The sequence below is a fragment of the Marmota monax genome, unplaced genomic scaffold (genome assembly GCF_021218885.2).
Source record: "Marmota monax isolate L192 unplaced genomic scaffold, Marmota_monax_Labrador192_F-V1.1 WCK01_AAM20220418_F8-fsc00035, whole genome shotgun sequence".
NCBI classification, from domain to species: domain Eukaryota; kingdom Metazoa; phylum Chordata; class Mammalia; order Rodentia; family Sciuridae; genus Marmota; species Marmota monax.
This window is the reverse complement of record NW_026691961.1, coordinates 13272899-13286358: the sequence shown is the minus strand read 5'-3', so window position 1 is coordinate 13286358 and position 13460 is coordinate 13272899. Positions and strand designations below refer to the sequence as shown.

The window sequence follows — 13460 nt, the reverse complement described above, 5'->3', positions numbered from 1 at the left end:
AACAAACAAAAAAACAAAACACCAACAACCAGCAAATGAAGAATCACAAAAAAAAAGAAGAAGAAAGAAAGAAAACAAGGTAAAGAAGTGGAGGGGTTTGATTTTTATCGCCACATCCACAAATGTTTCCTGAGCCAGGAAGCCTATCTCCTGGGTCTCCCTCCTTCTGCTTTACTAGGTCACTGCCTTCTCTGAAGTACATTCTTTATTTGCATGGAAATGGCTCCTCCGGAGACCTTGGAGAGCACCTTCCCACCAGGGCTTCTGACCTACCTCTGGAAAGCACAGGGGGTGGCTCAGCTGCCTCTAAACCTTTACAGCTGAAGGGCCCTGGGGGTGCTACTGCAAGTACAGGCTCTATTTGCTTTTCTGTGGCCCATCAAGTCAATGATCTGCAGCCTGGAAAGTGTGTAATTAGGCTATGACATGACCAAAGGAGTGTCCCACCTTGTCTTGTCACTGGCAAAAATGTCTCCCCACGTGACTGGGCCAGCTATGGTCCATTGGGCTTGGAATTGCCCTGAATGCCTCCCCAGCCCCTTGTTGGTCCAGTCTGTGGACTATTAGAGCAGTGCCCCCCCCCACCCACCCGCACCTTTTTTTTAACTGCTTCAATTACATATTCACCGAGACACTGTTACAGATGAAGGGCCAAAGCCAATTAATTCTTGAAACAAAGATTTGAGCACTTTCTCTTTTTATGTGTGTGCCTGATGTTTGCCAATGAAAAGTAAGAGTCATGCCGGAAATAGACTTCTCAGGAACAGCCGCATGGCTTCTCACCACTCAGAGTTTGGTGTCTGTGGCCTCCAGGGACAAAAGCCACAGCGATGTCACCAGGGAGGGCTGTATGTTCCCTCTTCTATAAACACTTCAGAACCAGCCAGAAGGCACCCAGTGGCTTCAGTGGCAAAATGGAGGACCGCTCAGGATGAAAGGCAGTTACCTTAGTGATGGTGAATCTTCCTTTTTTTTTTTCCTTGAGAATGCCCAGTTGGAACCATTTAAAAAGGAGCCCTGTCTTCTCTATCGTCTCTTTCATTAGGGAAGTTGAGTCTGCCTGGCATGGGAGCCTCCTAATGGGCATCTCCCAGGGACTGTCTTTCTCTCTGGCTGCCCAAGCACTGCCTGGGATAATCAGCTTTGCTTTTTCTTCTTAAGGACCCCGAACCACTGAGGAAGCAACCGAATCTGATGAGAAAGTGAACTTTATGCAAAAAGGGAAAAGAATGATTTGTAGGACTCTATGTGCATGCCTATGTATGGACGTTCAATCTTGAGTTCCAATAACCAGCTGGACATAGTTTCATAGGCACTTGGGAAAGAAAGAAAAGTGTCCGGGGACTCACTTATGCCACATTCCTATTACAAGATGACAGAGCATCTTTTATTTTATTTTTATTGCAAAACCAAGAAAGCTCATCAGGATGAGTGAAGATAACAGAAAAGACAAAAAACTAAAAACGGTAACTTCAACACAGCACTCTCAGACAAGGGGCAGAGGACTATTGTTTTGACTCAACAGTCTAGAATCTAACTTCAAAGTAGCTTCCCCCTATCCCTTATCTCAGCTGCAAGGGACCATGAGGTCCCCAGAAGCCTCCGTGCACTGCACCGTCTGTCCCTGTTGACCTGGGAATGCTGTCCTCCCCTCCACCAGGCTCTGCGGTGCTCTCACTCTATTTTTCCAAGAGTAGCTCTCTCAAAATAAAGAGCCCGGCATCAAGTTGCCAATACTCATTTGGCCAAACAAGGATGTTAAAAGTCAAATCGGATATTTAAAAAAAAAAAAAAGGTCCCACTTACTACTACCACCCTCATTTGCTAAATGGAGGGCCATTTTTAGCAGCCCGGGAGAAGAAGACTGGATAAAACCTGTGTGTTCCCCTGAAGCCGGAGCTGAGGACCCTGTCACTTTCTGCAAGTTCTTCTCTGTCTTGGTAAATAGCAAATGCGCCACCGTGGCCATTGCTAGGTCCGGGAGATCCTGCTTTGGTTAAGCAATTCCACCCCGTCGCCAGCTTTCCCCGTGCACACCACAAAGATCAGGCACCAGGGCTGCTCCTGCCGCACACCACACCGGAATGGCTTCCCCCCTCATCCCACTGGGCTCGGATCCGAGGCCTGGGGAGACGCTGGACACTGCTTGGCTCTCTGGTTTGCACTGTCTGCCCTTACCAAAGCTTCTACATTATCCACACATCAAACTTTCTGGGTTCTCCCTTATGGCAAAAAAAAGGTAAAATCATCAAATCCGGAAAGTGCAACAAAAATTTTTTTAAAGTAATCTTTCTATAAAGAAAAAGGCCCTTCGTGGATAAATTAAAATCCCACTGGGGATGCTCATATGCTTTATATGCTGATGACTGCCTACGGTTTATTATATGTCATTGGATAAGGACTCCACAGAGAGTGGCGTATCATTTTCAATGCAGTTATTTGCCTGTCTGTTTTAACAACGGCATTTCTCTATTACTTAATCTAAGTCCAGAAAAAAAAAAAAAAAACAGTAACACTCCTAAAATAGAGAGGAAGTAGACTGCGTGGATGGAAATCAGTTCAAAGCCCTTTACTCCTTCGGTTCAGTGTGGACTGAGGTTCTACATAAAGGTCAAGTTGGTTCTATTTACTGTAATTTAGCTTATGATGAAGTGCTATGAGAAGACAGTGTTTTTCTTTCTCATTTTTCCTCTGTCTCCTTCTTTCTTCCCCTCCTTCTGCTCAGCCACCCACCACCTGTGCTCTGATCTCTCTCTTTCTAGGTACCTCCCTGCATCTAACCATCTGTTTACATAAGGCGTCTATCTATGTCATTGGAATAATTTTAAATACGAGTAGCCCAAATCCTCCCTGACCCCAAAGATATGCCTACTTATATCTATTGAGTTCAAGAAAGAAATACTAATCTATTTCACTCTGAAATAGAAGGCTTTATGGAATGTTTTATTCATGGGTTATGAGCATCAGATTTAAATGATGTTCTAGCGTGTGCCTTTCATGTCTGCCTGAACTTGAAAGACCCTCCCTTTCTTGCATTAAGATTTACCTAGATGCACTCACAAGTCCCTGTGAGGCCCCCCAGTATAGGTTTGGGTACAGGGAGTGAGGTCCTTGATACCGGGGTATTTCCTTGGGTTCCTCTTAGGGTGAGCTATACACAATTGCTCAGAGCTAGTTCCCAGGGTCTCTTCTAATGCTGTCTCGACAATGAGACTTTCAGGTCTTGAAAAACAAATAACCAAAAAAAAAAAGAGGGATAAAATAAAACAACTCCAATCGTGTGACTGGCGATCTCCTTCACTCAGCCTAGGGACACCGTGTGGCCTGGTGCTCTGACAGGAGGCCAAAGGCTTCCTGGCATTCAGGACTCTTCAAAGGAAATGCATGTTTTAAGTGAAGGAAAAAAATGGCTCCTGGTAACTCTGAGTGCAAGCGTGTTGCTATGAAATTTTTAGAGTGAGATGCTGGAACACAGTATTGCTTTCTTCTCTAGCTGATCTGTGGTTACTTTCTGCCTGAGCACGAGGGACCTATTCATGCACCGACCATTAGGAAATGTTAGAGTGTTAGCAAGCAGGACGAGATGACCAATGTCTATCTTTCTAGGGACTCTTTTCTCTCCAAGCTATGTGCACGTCATACATATTTTCCTAGACATTTGTGGCACCATTCACAGGACAGGGAACCTTCCCCACCCCTCACCCTGAATTTGACTGCGGAAAGATGCAACAGGGGCCAAGTCATCTTACACACAGAAACCAAGAGCCAATCAAGAAGGAGAAGCCTGCCCCAGGCACAATTCAAGCAAGCCATTCATGGAGCTCATGTGATGACCCTGCCGAATCCAGAACGGAACACGGACACATCAGCAACACCAAGGGGGCATGCAATGACCAGATGACCATAGGCACCACCGCCATGCTTTGATTGGTTCAAGCTCAGAAAACAACCTCCTCCAGACTTTGAATGGATACCTTCCCGTAAATCAAAGTGAGATTGAAAGGTTGGGTGAGGTCAAGCGCTTGCTAAATGTTTCCTCCACGCCAAGAAAAAGATGTTCGCCTATCCCTGTTAAATTTGTCAATGAGACTATAAAATTACCTAGTTCAGCTTGGTCTTTTTCATTTGGGAAAAATCTCTGCCCACACCAGATGGTCTTCATTCTGGAGGCCAACACCCAGAGACTCTCGGGGTGCTCCGAGATATTCAGCATGTGATCATTTACCAGGAAGATGATGGGCAGAGAGTTTCCAGGTGCCCAGAGAAGACCTCTGGGCAGTCCTGAGGTTATTGGAGTTCAATGTTTTTCAAAGGTTCCTGAATCTTTAATTGGACAAGGGCTTAATTTGTGCTGATAAAAGGTAAAATTCTACCAACAGGGGATATCAAACTTCTTTCCCTTTCAAGATGTCTGATGAGTGAATCTCATGATTACAGGGAAAGTTTGTTGCCATTTTTCTTTTGATCAAACTGACAACCAGTGAGCATTTCCAAAACACTCTCAATGACTGCTGATTCCCTTTCCTATGTTGAAGGCGTTTCTTTTCATTAAGAAGGTTATCTCTTTGTCTTCCTGTCTATCTTTCAGAGAAGAGGAGCTCAGAGCCGATGACTACTGATCTTATTCTGTGAGAGTGTAAAAATAATTTATCATCCTGTTGCCCTGAGATAAATTCTAGATACGTGGCATCTTTAATAGAGATTCAAAAGCTCTTCTGATAATTTCAAATTTCCCACCCCCAAAATGTGAGTCTTTCTAGAAGGACCTTCTTTCTTCATGTCTGCTTTCTAAAAATGTGAGGAAGCCCCACCATTTAACAGAGACACTTCATAAATCAAACCAGAAATGTAATTTTAGGGATTGTTTTCTGGTAATTCATCTATTACTGGAGTTTACCTCGATGAATAATTCCATGGGTGACAAGGATCTCACTCACGATAGAGTTAGGGAGGGCTGGTGATCAATTTCCACAGCAACCAAGAAGACCTAACGTGCAAATGTCTCTAACGAACAACAAGAGGCCAATTACGTGAGGGAGAACAGAGTTAGTTGGTTTCTTCAGCTGAAACAGTCCTACTGCACTGGGAATTGTAGAGTTATTAAAGATTTACCCATCCAAGAATGAGGGCATTTTTTTTTTCTGTAGTATATGCTGCCAATGAGAAATCTTAATAATATTAAAATGACAAATTTTATACATATATTTACATACATGGTATTCTAAAATGCAGAAAATTATAACTGAATTTTAGATGAATGCGAGTGGAAATAGCTAGCTTCTCAAGTAGCTCTATTGAAGAATAGAATTAAACACTGTTTATTTTGTTCAAATGTCTAGATTGGTCTCATTGAAGAAGGCGATTTTGCAATTTTGTAATTAACCTTTTTTCAACTTGGGGATGGATGCACTTATACTGAGAAGCAAGATAAACATTCAAAGAAATAAATCCGTTTAAGATTCTTATAATTATAAGGCAGGCTAAAGTTACTGTGATTATAATTACACACAAAGTGGGTGTTTGAGAATTTAGCATCTAGAGATATTTTCATAAAAATAATTAAGGGTTGTAGCTGAACCACTTTCCATTTGATACTGTGCAAATTTTCAGTGTTCGTAATTTAATAGCATTAAGTCTTTTCATTTGTAGAATGATCTTGAGTATTTTGAGATTGTCATCATTTTTATTAGCCTTATAGACCCTGTTTCCCTAATCCAGTGTCAGAGTGTGTTGAACATAACAATTTATATAAAACATTTTGCATCTTGGCAACTGATTATTGGGTAAGTGGATAATTTATGTATTTACAACTGTGTCTTGACAATGGTTTGGATTTCTTTGAAGCTCCCTAAGCCTTGAGAACTTGTTATGGCTGTTTATAAGAAAATAATACCTGTGTACAACCAGACAGCAGATCAAAACATTCTCTCTCTCTCTCTCTCTCTCTCTCTCTCTCTCTCTCTCTCTCTCTCCAAAGAGCCATTTGTTATGAGCTTATGCATGAGGTTTTCCAAGTGCAGCTTTTGAAATTCAGGGAAGCATTTTGCCCCACTAGGTTGCAGAGGAATTCTGTAGCTACAGTGAGCTAACCACCCATCTTGTGCGAAATGGAATGGTACTGCCGAGAAAGCACACCACAGCAAACCAGAGAGGAACTCAATTGCCACAGGCCAGGTGGGAGGACAGAGTGGCTGCGGCCGCTTCTCACTGAGGAGTCTAATGCACTGCCCGCTTACCTGTCTGACCCAGCATGCCTCAGCCACACATGCAAATTGTTATCATTATTGTTTTACTCATGAAACAGATTTTTAAATTAAAGGAGTCATTACCAAAAGTAAGCACCCTCTACGACCTTTGTGCATGCAGTGCATCCAAACATTCACATTTATGTCCTCAGAAAACAGAGCCAGGGAGTTGCATTCAATATGGAAACGCACACTTTGTTTTCTTAAGGCACCTCTACAAAAATAGCTACAGCTTGCTGTTCCAGGAACCAAGACATCTGTAAGTGCTGGGGAATCAAGCCACCCCCACACACCCGATCTGACTTCTGCATTTCTCAGACACTCTTGGGTCCCTTCCCATGCCAGTCTTCACGTGTGGTGTGCATTGCAAACTGAAGTTGACTTGTGTCTGTAGGATTGGACCCTGGGCATTGTCAAAAAGAATGAGCCTCCTTATGAAAAGCCAGAGGCACTTCCCATTCTTTTTATTCTGAATTAAAAAATGCAGGGAGGGGATGCTTCCCTGCGTGGAAGAAGGGAAAGAAGGTGCTTGGGAGGGAGGCAGACCTGCGGGATCCTTCCTGCGAGCTGACACCATGGGGTTTCATAGAAGAGTGTCCGTGTGTGTGTGTGTGTATACGTGTGTGTGCTTGTGCAAGGGATATGGTCGTGGGAATAAAGAGATCTGAAAAAGGGGTGTTCTGGGGCAGAGGCTCCTTGTCTCTGTGTCTTATCAGAGAGGGTGGGGGTGCAGAATCAACTCCTGGCGACTGTTCACCTTCTTTGTGGCCTGTGTACCTTCAGCACAGGGTCTCACTCTGGGTGCTTTTTCCCCAGCCATGCATTGTCAGAAGACTGGAGGAGGGTCTTCTGTCCCACCAACTAAGTTAATTGCCAGTAGTTGTCAAGCACAAGAAGGAAGGACCCTTACCTGTCACTGTAGGCAGCAGCAGTGGCAGGAGTGGGCTGGGCGTAGCGGTATGCAGCGTAACCACCCTAGAACACAAGGAGAAGGTGACTTAGGGATGCGGAGGAGCCCAACTTGGGGACGCCCAGCAGTGAGACCACACCAGAAGAGCTGTACCCAAATCTACCAATCTAAAGTCGAGGTTAATGAGAGCTTAGTATCGAAGCAGAAGGTACAAAACACACCGGAGAAAGAAGGGGTTGAAACAAGCCCTGCTGCGTGTTAAAGGTTAGCGTGTGCCCACAGAAGAACCCAGGTCCCCTCAGAAGGCGACACCTGCGTGTTAATGGCCATTGTCCGGGGCAGGAGGGTGATGGGGGTTATTTAAATACTCTACACATGGGGCTGAACTTTCCAGATTTTTAAACTTGCTCATGCTTTACCTGTATTTGTTAGATATTAAATTTTATTTTTTCCATCCTTTATTATTTCCTTTTAAAAAAAAATCAAGTAAACCCTCCCATGTCTTATTTTCACACTTATTGTTAAAAATCAGATAACACTTCAGGTGAAAGTTCACGAGTAACTCCTTGCATATGTGGTCATGTAACCACTAAGTCTATTGAAGAGGACTGTCATTGGATGTCTAGATGTTACAGAAGTAACATAAAAATGAATTGTGAGCATCCTTTTAAAGACTCTGTTTTGGTCTAAAATTATCAAACTGTTATGTGTCTCTCAGGTTCAGATGGGGAATGTAGCGTGGAAATCACGATAAAGTCCTCTAATTTGTAAATGAAATCATTAAGAGAGAAAAAAATCTGAAAAGAAGAAATAATTAACATTTAGTTGTATGTACCAGTAATTGCAATTGTTCAATTAAGCAAAGAGGACTAGCAAATGGGCATATTCGAAATGAATTGTGTTCAGTGGAGCTTTGATTATCAAACTGTGAAAGGAACACAGCTTCTTGCTCAACGGACCACAGCTATATGTCAACCACTGTGGAACCATCTCAGCACAATTAACAAACAGGATCCAGTTTCCCTGAAAACACAGGGTCCCATAATCCTGAGGGAAGTGTTCTCACCCTCGCCATAAAAGGGCAACTCAGGATAGAATTGTGTGTCAGAGGTCAGAGGTCATCTAACAGCCAAGTCCCAAGAGCACTAACTTGTCTTGACATTGATCCTATTTCTGGGGGAAGTTAAGCAGGAGGAGAAAAGGTAGATGAAGCCAGGGAAGCCTTGAAAAGCACCTTTCAAACTCCAGGCAGGCTGGTCTATCTCTTTCTATCTCTTTCTAGCCACAGTTGACTTTCAGAATGGATCTGCAGTTGCTTGCAAAACAACTCTAAACAGCTAGTTTATCCTTAAAAAGTTCATGCTTTGGCTCAGCCTGGAGAAGACACATCTGAGACATCCTGACAAATAATCAACAGTAATTTGGAGCCAGTATTTTTAAAATAGCCTCCCTTATAAAAACAAAGTGTCAGTTTATTATTTTTAAAAAAGGTCTTAGCTATACACCACCTGGTGTTCCAAACACCATCTTCTCTAATTAGGAATGGGGGCAATCATTAAATGTGGGGGGCAGTCATAACACCAAAGCCATTGTCATACTAGTGCTGAGCCCTAGATGTGGAATGACGGGCTGAGCAGAAATGAGGTCACTGGATTTCTGGAGCCTTTCTTTTAATCCGCTTGCCCGTCTTCTCGGGTTTCATGATGCATACACAAAGACACAGGTGTAGGAGTATGCATATTAAACTTAACGAGGTAGGAAGGGTCTAGAGTTGGGCAGCCGATTGTTAGGAGGCATTAGCTGCAACTGGCTGAAAACTGAGTGGAGAAAAAGTGTGTGTGTGTGTTTGTGTGTGTGTGGGTGGGGGAGGATTCTCTTCCCCAGAACAACAACAAAAAATTAGCATAGGTATTTGTACCAGGTGCCATGTAAATTGTGACTGTGTGACTATGCATTTGGTCCCAGCAAAGATTGCTAGCATTTGCAAATGCTCTTGTTTGAACTTCACTTATCTCCCCAATATCTGCAGCAGGTAGCAAGTTTGCTAAATATTTTGCTAAATTAACTGTTTTAGTGCAAGTAGAAAGTAAAAAGAACCTCACTGGGTTGATATCTACCATAGGAACACAACTTGCAGGTGTGTAAAACAGGAATCCTGCAAAAAAAAAAATGTGCTCATCCCTGAGGATTTGGGAATGCTCTCTACTGTGTACATCTGCATGTGTTTTGGCCATTTAGAGGAAATAAGTGTGTGTTTCTATACGAGATCCTGGAATTTGTTCACAAGCATTCCTGATTCAAAATTCAGCATCCTCATGTGCTGCTGTCTTCAGAGCAGGTGAGAAGACTTTGACCTTGATCAGTGGTCTCATCCCTGTCCAGCAGACCACATGGTAATGACAGAATTGCCCTAGATCTGTGCTTTCTAGTCAATAGTGTTTAGTGTCTACTGGACACTTGGATTGTGGGTAGGGCGACTAACTGAATATTTAATTTGCTCAATTTTAGTTAATGTGAGTTCAAATGTGAATAGCCAATTGCAGGAGGTGGCCAAAGTGCTGGACAGCCCAAGTCTAAGTGGCCCCTGGAACCTGCAGTAATTGGGGTGAAAGAGGATTAAGTGGCTTGATACCACCATCCTTCTGTTACCTTGTCTTCCTCGCTATTTTTCTTTTGCATGAAATCCATACGAGGGAAAGAGTGCAATTGTGCATTAACTCCGTGCATGTGTGCACACACTATAAAATTATCCAAAAGTACACGTTGCTTTAATTTGCCTTTCTAACAGGTGACTTGGATCAACTTTATTGCTTTCTATTTTGCAGCTTTCTGGGCAGAGTTGCAGCTGTTGCGTGGCTTTATGTCTCAGAAAGGAGGTATCTCTGCTCTTGGGAGGTCACCAGACCCTGTTCATGTTGAGCCTGGTCCTCCCAGACCTCATGACAAAAATCAAGTCAAATAGATTTTTTTTTTTCCTGCCGCCAAACCAAAGGAAAAGGGAATGATAAATATAACACAGCTCTACACATCCCACTCATAAACACGCTCATTTTCCACTTTGGCAGCAAACTGTAAATGGGTCTTGATATCAAAATAAATTTAAATGGACACCACTACCAAAGACAGGCATCCAAAGAAACCTGCTCTCCTAGACTGAGCTGTTTCCTCTGTTAGGGAATCCTGGAGGCCCCTTGGCATAGTCACCCACTGAAAATGCTCTGAGAAAGCATTTTCAAAATTGTGCTCATGGGAACATTAATGATGGCAAGAAAAAAAAAAAGATTCCATGACCAAACAGGTTGTGGAAATGCTGGGTTACGCTAGGTGAAGCAGGTATTCTACCTGTGGAATTTGGGAGAACAATACTGAACACTGATGAACTACTCAAGGTAACTTGGTGAAACAAAATAAACTTTTCACCTCAGACTACACTTTTAGCAAAAGGGAGGTAAATGTTCACGTGCTGGAGGGAGGGGACGTGCTTCTGAGTAGGGCTATGTCATGTGTGGGGTGTGTATGTGTGTGCACACACGTGTGCATGCTTCCCTTCAGCACCAGGGCACCAGACAGCAGAAATGAGCCCGACCTGAGAGAGAGAGAGAGAGAGAAGCTTGCTCCTTGTCCAGGTGTAGCCACGGGCACGGACTCACTTTGTGCAAAGCAGGTGTATTGGTATACACACAACTCAAATTTTATTCAGTGTACTACCATTTGCAAGAACATTTGGAAAAGGAGACATTTAAATACAACCATGACTCCTTAGTTAATCTGCATTATTATACCTTCAGCTACTTGTGAAGTGTGGCAACAGAAACACAGTTTTCTTGAAATGTGACCCTAAAAGTTGATCTCAGGTATCTTAACTACTTTGCCTTCCCCTAGGTCCGAGTATCCCTTTTCATATTTGTGAGTTTTAAAATTTTTTAAAAATTTAAATTGGATCAATTTTCATGACTGAAAAAAAAATCAGTACCTTGCTTGTTGACTTAATACTGAATAAAAATGAGAATTGCAGGTAACAGGAAAACTCATGTGATAAAGCGCCTACAAATCATTCTCAGTCTGATATTCATCTTTCATTTTATTTGACAGTTTCAGTGTTAGTGATAGACCAAATCTGGAGACTCAGCCCACAACAGATGTGTTGATTTTTTTTCTTTTCTTCCTACAAATCCAGTCACTTGGGCTTTTATTTGGGGGTTGCTTCCATAGCGAGAAATAAGGTTTGAGAGTTCTAGCAAGTGTGAAATAAATTCCTGACCAGTTATAACAAAACCAAGGAGGGTTATTAAATGTTAGCTCTGTGGACCCCATGTTGGATATAAGGACTCCAAGAACCTACCAAAAAATGGCCCAGGCAATTGGTTCAATGACACCCTCTAATTATGTTTTTTTGCTAAATTTATATTGATTGAGTCCAGATAAGGCCAAGAAATTAAGAGCTGAGTTTAGACCTCCAATTTAGTATGCTTGTGATCCAGCAAGGCTCACGGGTGCGGCTGTCTGACTTCAGTCATGGAAACAGCCTCCGCGTAACTATGGACCTATCAGAAGACAAGGGGGTGATCATCCCTACCCTAGAGCTCACATTGAAACTGGAAAATTCAGCGAGCTTCTCCTTCGATGTTAGAAAACGTTTCCCCCTCCCCAGAACTGTCTCGTTAGTAAGGATTTCACAGCAAACCCACGACAAAGTGATGAGTTTTTCCACCAGTTGGGATTTCATACCTGCAGCAATTTATTGCCATACACAGGCTCTTGATACACTACTCTATAAGGAAACAGAAATGTAATGTTTTCAATGCAAAAAAATGAAATAAATAAAAGAAGATGCATAAGTCAGACAGATTCCAGAGTAATTCATTTACAAGTTTGCTTTTCTGAGGTCACTGAGACAGGGGAGTGACCCACTAGATCAAAAGGGGAACCGGGCTTGGCCAAAAGCTTGTAGCTGCAAGTCTTTATTACGGAGACTCCCAAGGAGGCTGAGATCACGATCCATGCACACTATTTGTAGTTGGGATCTAACCTGTGTTTATTTTTAAAGAAGTTAAAAAAACGATAATTTCATGGCTTTTCAACTTGCGAAACACAATCCAATGTTTCAAGCTAACTACAGGGAATTTGTCTCTTTATCTCATGACTGGAATTCTCCAGTCTACCTGCCTGGGAATTTAATTTGGAGGCCTAATTATGTAGGCAGCTATGACAATGATATAGTAGCAGCCACAACTACATCAGTGGCTCTATTTGCTAATGATATCAACTAATAGCACAGTGGAATTGTATTTCACAAATTCATGAGTCACACTGAGGCTACCAAACCTACTTTTAGTAGACTTGACTGGAAAAACCTATGGGTGGGCATGTTTAAAAGAGATACTGTTAACACACAGGTCCCTAACGCATCACTTCATTGAAATCTAATGCTGACAAGGACTCGGTAGAACCCTCTACAGACTGGAAACCATTGGGGATGTGAGTTATTCACGAGTGATCTCTCCTGCATGTGGACTGAATTTCAAGAGAAACTCTCTAGTTCCAGGAGAAGATATCAAGAGTTTGGGCATTTTTAGGGATTTAGGAAGCTGCCTATAAATGTATGTGTGTATCTATTTTTTTTCTTACATAATCTGATTTTCCTTTTGAGTCAGTTTTATTTAACCTTGCCATTTAAGTTAAAATCTAAGCTTGTGGAGCTCTGTCAAAGTTCTTGTGTCCACCCTCGGCAGATCTCACGGCATATCTGAAGGTTTCAAATAAAGACACGGCGCTCCAGGGCCCTGCCATTCCTATACTGTCGGTCTTCTCTGACTTCTCACCCTCTTCCTTTCCTTTCTTAGGTTTTTTTCAAAATTTGCAACAACTTTAATTGGCCGGTTCAGTGCTTGAGTGTGGCCTCTGCAGCCAGATCATTGTGGCTTCACGCTTCCAGGTCAGGAAAGATAATGAGACAAATTATTTCATCTTTTTTTTTTTCTGGGAAAAAAGAAATATTTCCTCTTCTAAAAAAAAAAAACATGGAGGTGATGTGCTCCCTGTCTTCCTGGGTGTGTGAGAGGAGGGATACAGCTTCCCCGCTGAGCTCCTCGTCTCTGGAACAGAGGACGCTTGGCGAATTGACCCTGGAATGACGGAGGGCAGGCAGCCTCATGCTGCCCCACTCTGCTGGCTCTTACTAAAAGTGGGGTCTCAAGAGCAAAGACTCGAGTTTGTATTTGGGAGAATTCCCACTTCCCAGTGTCCCCAAAGCCAGGGACACTTCTCTTTCCTGAACTTAAATATCAGTGGCATGAGGACACCTT

The 13460-nt window shown here is 42.7% G+C and overlaps 1 protein-coding gene across 37 annotated transcripts in view; it reads right to left on the bottom strand.

Moving 5' to 3' along the window:
* Rbfox1 (RNA binding fox-1 homolog 1) overlaps nucleotides 1-13460 on the bottom strand; it is a 1611415-nt gene that overhangs the window by 26414 nt on the left and 1571541 nt on the right. For 21 of the 37 annotated variants that reach the window (XM_058579675.1, XM_058579672.1, XM_058579677.1 and 18 more), the window contains 2 exons: nucleotides 11884-11926; nucleotides 7156-7220 (listed from right to left, as the gene is read on the bottom strand). In XM_058579675.1, the coding sequence (XP_058435658.1) occupies nucleotides 7156-7220; nucleotides 11884-11926 (108 nt within the window). The remainder of the gene's footprint in view (nucleotides 1-7155; nucleotides 7221-11883; nucleotides 11927-13460) is intronic. The other 16 variants (XM_058579691.1, XM_058579690.1, XM_058579664.1 and 13 more) reach the window with 1 other exon arrangement.